Source organism: Ischnura elegans, chromosome 4 (assembly GCF_921293095.1).
Source record: "Ischnura elegans chromosome 4, ioIscEleg1.1, whole genome shotgun sequence".
NCBI lineage: Eukaryota > Metazoa > Arthropoda > Insecta > Odonata > Coenagrionidae > Ischnura > Ischnura elegans.
In genome coordinates, this window is record NC_060249.1 from 54,501,854 (window position 1) to 54,508,935 (window position 7,082).

The 7,082-nt window shown below is 37.4% G+C and overlaps 1 protein-coding gene across 5 annotated transcripts in view; it reads right to left on the bottom strand.

Annotated features, from left to right (window-relative positions):
* Nucleotides 1-3,496, bottom strand: part of LOC124157510 (exportin-1) — a 61,807-nt gene extending 58,311 nt beyond the window's left edge. The window contains exons 1-5 of one of the 5 annotated variants that reach the window (XM_046532304.1): nt 3,390-3,496; nt 2,669-2,760; nt 2,457-2,591; nt 2,187-2,361; nt 1,999-2,105 (exon numbers count right to left, since the gene is read on the bottom strand). In XM_046532304.1, the coding sequence (XP_046388260.1) occupies nt 1,999-2,105; nt 2,187-2,361; nt 2,457-2,567 (393 nt within the window). In that variant the 5' untranslated portion in view covers nt 2,568-2,591; nt 2,669-2,760; nt 3,390-3,496. The other 4 variants (XM_046532305.1, XM_046532306.1, XM_046532308.1 and 1 more) reach the window with 4 other exon arrangements.
* Nucleotides 3,497-7,082: the final 3,586 nt, after the last annotated feature.

Genomic DNA, 7,082 nt, shown 5'->3' on the forward strand with positions numbered 1-7,082 from the left:
GGGAACGTGAGTGAGGAAAATTTGAATACTGTCAAATAACTTGAAAGCTTATAAAAATTATTTTTAATCAGATAAAACATTAAAATGCTTACGCAAATCTAAATAGCATTCCTTTGATCGCTTGACCTCAGAAGGAACTTGAATAATTATTTCGTTTTATAGCAGGAATTTGAAAATGCACTTGGATCTGAATATATCCGAAGATCCGACATTTGAAATGAAGTATCCGATCCATATCCGGCTCCGAAAAAAAACCTGGATCTGTCCATCCCTAGTAAATGACATTTAGAGCGGCAAGAACCTAGTTTACCATCTATTGCAGAACATCAATAATATTTGATGTGGTGCTTTGAGGATGTGATACTATTTGAAAAGCTTAAAAACAAGTATGGGGCTATTAAAAAAGTGACATACGGGTGTATGCCACGTGTCGTAATGGAAATTGCCCCGACGTTTCGCGATCAACTGCTAGTCACTTCCTCAAGGGAATGATGCTGGGATTTGGTTTTTACTGCCTTTTTATTTCAGGTGGGAGGGGTGGGCGGAGGGTTGAAACATGAAATACCTCCCACCTGAAATAAAAAGGTAGAAAAAACCAAATCCCCGCATCATTCCCTTGAAAAAGTGACCACTAGTCAGTTTCGAAATGTTGGGGCAATCTCCACTATGACAAGAGGCAATCACCCATATGTCACTCTTTTTAAATCATCATCAGCTGCGAAAGCTTCAATCAAGAAAAAGTATGGGGCTAATTTCCTTTCTATTTTCCAAAAGACTTCAAGGTTGGCAGTTTATGATGCTATCAAGGGAGAACAATTCTTAACATGAGGACTTGGGGAGCTGAAGATGGAAACTTGAATATTTCCTGAGCATTTCATTACTGGCAAAAATTAATAAATGCAAAATAACATCATTTACAAAGTTGCCTTATGATACAATAGCATTGCTAATGGGATTTAATGTCTAACAACTGTTAACAACATCTTCTATTCACAAAATTCAGATGAAACTAAAAAGCTTACCACAAAAAGAAGCAACTGACAGCATGACTGAGTTATCACAATAAGCTTGAATCAATGAATTCCCAATTCTTAGTGGTAACGAATGATTCCACTAAGATCCTATTGGTGAGGAATATTTGGGTCACTCTGAACAATGCAGTGGATAAATTGAAATATGTTCACATAAATGCATAGCAATTCAGTTTAAAATGAATGTTCTAAATGAGAGGTCAGTACCACATAAACAGTTCCACCAATTATAAATGACACCTAAACTAAAGCAATTATAAATATCTTAAAACCAGCTATAACAGTTATAAAGGCCTGATTTGATGGAACATTAACCTGTATGAGTTAATGTCTTAAGTGTACGAGCACCATTTAACCAGCGAGCTTGTGCAAATGTGTGTACAAAAAACAGAACCTGTTCTAACTCGGTTCATAGAATCATTATTTAGCCATTCTGGTCCTGTACGGATTAATGTACCCAGTAACCAGGCTGTGAGTGCTATATAACACTCCACTCAACACAATAACACACAGGGTTGTAAGTTCAGGACAACAGGAGACTAAGAACTCTCAATAACCTTTTATTTCACAAACTTAAAGGGTTATGCAACAAAACTACTTTTCCCTTAACCGAATGGCTAGAGAAAGGAGGAAAGTAACCAAAATGATAACTACAAAGGCATCTTAATTCATTTAATGAAAAATTAAAACTATGCAGTATTTGATGAACGATAAAACTGACTCTGCCCAACGAAGTCCAAGCTAACTTTATGGAAATCAACTGACTACACCATCAGAAGTATACCAGCCACCACATTTTTTAAATAATAATAATAAGTAGTAGTTTGTATTGATAGTTCTTTAAGAAAATTGTTTCAAATTAATAATACCTTTAGTTTACACCTACAGCCATAAAACACCATCAAAGGTGATACTTATACTTCAGCAGCTATGTTTAAAACGAATGACAAAGATTCAGCTCTCTTACCTGAACCAGTATCATGTTCAGTTTATTTAAATACACTGATCCCCGCTCCATTGCTTCTGGATTCGAGGATGTCTTAATAATTAACCCAACAATATATTTCTTGATTCCTGCAAACAAATTATTAGATTAGCAATTGCAGAATATTATTTAACTCATTCATAAATAAAACAAACTTGGATTGAACGCACCTTCACATTGGTTACGGGGTAAGACTTTCCATCTTGTTTTAATTACTTGTTCCAAAATTTGTAAGGCATAATACTTAGTTTGCTGATTGGTCGAATACTCAAGTATAGCATCAACCCTCGTCCATGCATCTGGATGTTCTTTCAGTGTTGTCAGGACCTCTTGGGCGATCCTTTGCTGTTGTAATAAAAATGACAATGAGATTTCTAAAACCAATCTAAGTGCATAAAATTAAGGATTCTTCCGATATTTGTATCCAAATAATTGCGTACCTGCTCGCCCATCCCACTATACATGCAACCGACGATGTCATCTAGAAGGTTGATGTCCAACTTTGTGTTGAAATCCAAAAGTTTGGATGCTTGTTCAGCTAGAGTTGCCATGTTTCTTTTCTGAAATTCAAAACACTACAATACACCAGTTATATGATTCATCATAACAGCAAAATTTAAACCAATGGTGTATAGGGCTAATTGATATTTACAGCGATTTACGGACAGATATAATTCTCTCCCTGCCTGAAGTCCTGTCTTCGAAAGAGCATTACTCACTTCACGCACCAGTACTTTGATTTTGCTAAATATTATAAACGATTCAGAAGAAAACAAGTATTAGACAAAAATACTGAATATAAACAACGCATTAAAGTAGGGCAATTTACTGTACTCATGCACGAAGCTTAAGTAGGACCACGACATACAATGCTGGCCGTGTAGACCTTAAATGAACACAGATACAACACTACACATACTCTTCCACGGTTAAAGAACAATTTCATCATTAAGGCAATGAATCTTTATCGTACTAGTACTGCAAAAATACGAATACACTACTACCTAGCACTGTCTGAGGGTTGTACTTCATAAAATATCTTCTGAAACGCATTAGTTAAGAGAATTTAAATTGGGATTAATACCCATTAAGATGTATTTGATGAGTGATTATTACCGTAGTATTGCCAATATAGCATCGCACAATTCACAGGAACTTTAATTTAAATGAAAAGAACATCAATAGCGATGCAATTAAAAGACAACAACATCCGTTGGTAGAAAATTCCCATGTTCCCGCGCGGTAGGAAACTTACTGCCCTTCATGCACGAGGTATGAATGCAAACAAAAATGGCGGCATTCGCCACAAGAAAATAGCAATTAAAAGTAGCTAAAAAGTAATTCAGAACTAAGAACAATTTGAAGATACCTACCTACATAACTACACAAATACACCGAACACAAGTTCTCCTTCGTTCTTCCGAACTGTCGAACTAATGCACATTCAACCGAGTACGTCGCTAGTGTTCTGTCAAATTATTAGTAATTTTTTTATTTATTGAAATTCCTCTGCATAAATAGGCGTAAATATTGTTTTAGATCGTCGTTATATTCGCATATGCCCTAGTTCGTAAGAATATTAAGGTTAACAAATCATGGAATGATGTTGTGGCTATTGGATAACGTCACAAGAACTTCAATCCCATCAATTGCTACCATATTGAAATAGATGACAGAGTTACTGATTCAATTGTGATCTATTTTTATCTTGCGAAGTAGTGTTAATGTTAATTTTCTTGTGGTAATTAGTGAGAAGTAAGAGCTAGTATTCCTGTCCATTATAGCGAAAAAAATAGGCTTTTGGGTAACTGTTGACAAATTTATGTTTCATTATTTCATTTTATCAATGTGAATCATCTGGTAATATAAAGTACCTTTGTAATCCTCGCAATTTTGTGGATTGCATTAGTGTTGTGAGGTCATTGTAATTACCAAGGAGAACAACTAGGGTCATTCTTATATTTGCTCTTAACGTAAAGAATTTGGTATGAAATTATCCATTCGATTCGATGCCCGGTCATGGGTAGTATTTTCCCATGGCAGTTGTTGACAATTTTGTCATTAACTCGTTCATGTTAATGTAAGTTAACTAGACCTCAACACTGTGACTCTCCCGTTGACAAATATGTATTACGTATAAAAACCGTGGCTGAAACCACTCTCCCCCGATATCCTTACAGCTGTGTCTAGTTTATCCGTTGTGTTACCCTAATAATTGTTAATGTTTGCTAGGTATCCTCTAATTTTATTGGATACTTTCATTCAATTACCCTTGACTTTCAAAGCCAGATGACTTTTGTCTCTCTGGGTTAATCTTCGTACCAAATTCCTGGCACTGTTATGTATTGTGCCTTCAGACCATTTTCTAACTGGTTAATAGATACCTTATCATCTGCACACTGCTCTGACAATCATGAATCTGCCCTCTTTCAACTCTCACTCTATCTCTTCCCATGCTTCCTTTGCTATCTCCTCAGCATATTATTATAACTTAAATTAAACAGTATGGATGATGGTGGACAGATTTGTCTTACATCTTTACCTATGCTTGTCCACCTTGGGGGGTTATTCTGCTTTGACCACATTTGGAGAGCTGCTGGATCTTCAAATCAATCGTCCAATGAGTTATTTAAACCTTGAGACAACAACTATGAAATAATGTAAATGAAAAACTTGTGGAAATGAGCCGTTACTCATGCACCATAGGCAGTCACTTTTTGAACTTCCAAAAAATTACCATATTTAGCTGAATCTATGAAAAGAGGCAAATTTGAACTATCTTCAATTTTTGGAGATAACTTTGTAGAAATCGCCCATGGTTAAATAAATACAATGTAATGTTGTCTATTTCACTCAAATTCCTCTCTTCTGACTATTTCCTTTTGATAATGACATGAGAATATGAAACTGGTTGAGGTTGCACCGAATACAGCTGTGAGGAGTTGACAAAGTTACCTTCATATTTATTTAACTATCAAATTGCATTCCACAGTCAAGGAAGAGGATTTACTCATCTGGTTTAATTCTGGGTTCTTTTATATCATTACACTTCAGCACCTTGGGTTGACTTCCCCTTCAGAAATCCAAGCTAACTGTTGCTATAGGTATAAGCCTCTTGCTCTTACCTTCATTTGGGTATTATTTTAACCTTTACCACCACTTTTGCTGCATATACAATAAGGATAATTTTGCTGTACATATGCATTAGACTTACAATAAGCAAAGCAACGTGTTACGATACTAGAATAGTTTTCGTTTTATTATCTGTCGAATGATTCTTGTTAATGGTAATCAGAGAGCAGCAGTCATGTATGGCTATATTTAATATGTTGCCGGAAGATTTCAATATCACAGAGCGTAATATAAGCCTTGGACACTTTAATGTGGGGAGCAAATGGTTGGAAGGTATTGTGGATAATCCTTTCACAGAAGCCCATGACATCATCAGCTATCATACCGAATGAGGAACTGTTGTTGAAAGGTAGACTTAAAGGCATTCAAGGAGAGGTTTGACAACTGCTCCATGATGTAATCCCGACGGAGGTCTGAGAGCAACAGACTGAGGCCACACCTGTCTGCTGATTGGCTGAGGGAAATTCACGTGTCGAGAAACTTGCCCTCCCCTCACCCCATCATTCTCCTAGTTATAATCTTTCCCTTTCACTCTACTGCTGCTTGAAAGTTTTTGCAATTAATTTGCAGGGTAAATGCATAGAAAGCAGTGCTGCCTTGTAAGACACCTTCCATGGCCATGTCAGTTCAAATGGGTTCTCAAGACTCATTAGATCTTGGATACAAGGAATAGATGACAGTTGAGTTCACTACTTTCTTTCCAATGTTGTTATTGATTCGACACCTTCTAGTTGCAGGGGCGCAGTTCGGAATTAAGGCTGGGGGGGGTGCAACTAGTACCGGGGTGTGTGGAGGTACGGAATACCCACCAGGATAAGCGGTAGATGCGAGATTAATGAATTGCGGAATTTTAAGATAAATGGTTCAAAAAGGTGAGTTTTACGGCTTTCTGAGGGATATTTTATTAATCCTTACACTATTCCATTAATAATATCAATCCAATTAAGTAAAATGTATTAAACTTAAAACTTTCATTAAGCTCTGGGGAGGGGGGTTAATCCCCCAAAACCGACCCCTCGCTCTGCCACTGTCTATAGTGGGGTATCTTTCACCTGGCTCTTACCCTCCAAGCTATCAGGGATACATGACCACCCTGAGAGTAATTGGGAAATACTCAGGAGTGTTTCCCCATTACTCTCAGGACTGTCATTGCAGTTCTAGGTGTCACTGGAAATGTCATCAACCACCATTGCATTATATACCACGAGAAATGTATCTTTGCATAATTTGACGACCAAAGAGCTAGATTACCCCCTTCCCCAAAAAAATAATTCCAGGTTGGTATGGTCCATTTAACAAGGTGTACCTAATAACCCATTTGACAAATGCCCACTTATGTTCCAGAGAGAGATGTGAAATACAGTTTATTAACCTGCCCCATAGATCTGAGCTCTTGTTTTCAGAGATATCAAGAAGACTGTTTCAGCATGCTTGGGGCTCCATGGGCATGATATTCCACATGAATCCCCCTTGCTCGAGACAGTTCAGGCTCCTCAAAATTCATTAAGGCCGTTTTGCACGGTACACGGAATTGCGCAGTCTGACGTATGTGTGAAGGCACAATCAAAATTGCGTCGTGCAAAGCGGTGAATTGCTAGAATACATGCGTGGATGCGAGACGACAAAATAGCCCATGTTCTAATTTCGTTCATGCATTCGCGCAATTCCACGCCATTTTAGAAATTAATGCAGCTCTAACCTGCGCAATTCCCTGTACAATGGTCTTTAAGCAGGAAATCCCATTACACCACTGGTGTAAGTATTGGTGCCCCAACCTGAGAAGTGGCAGCTAAATTAAACAATATCAACAGGAACTTCACCTGCTTTTCCTCTAAATTCTGCATCAAGAACTCCATTCACCTTGCTGAGCACCTTTGGAATCTTAACCTAATCCTGAGCTGCAGATTAGTCCCCTTTTTATGCTGATCCACATT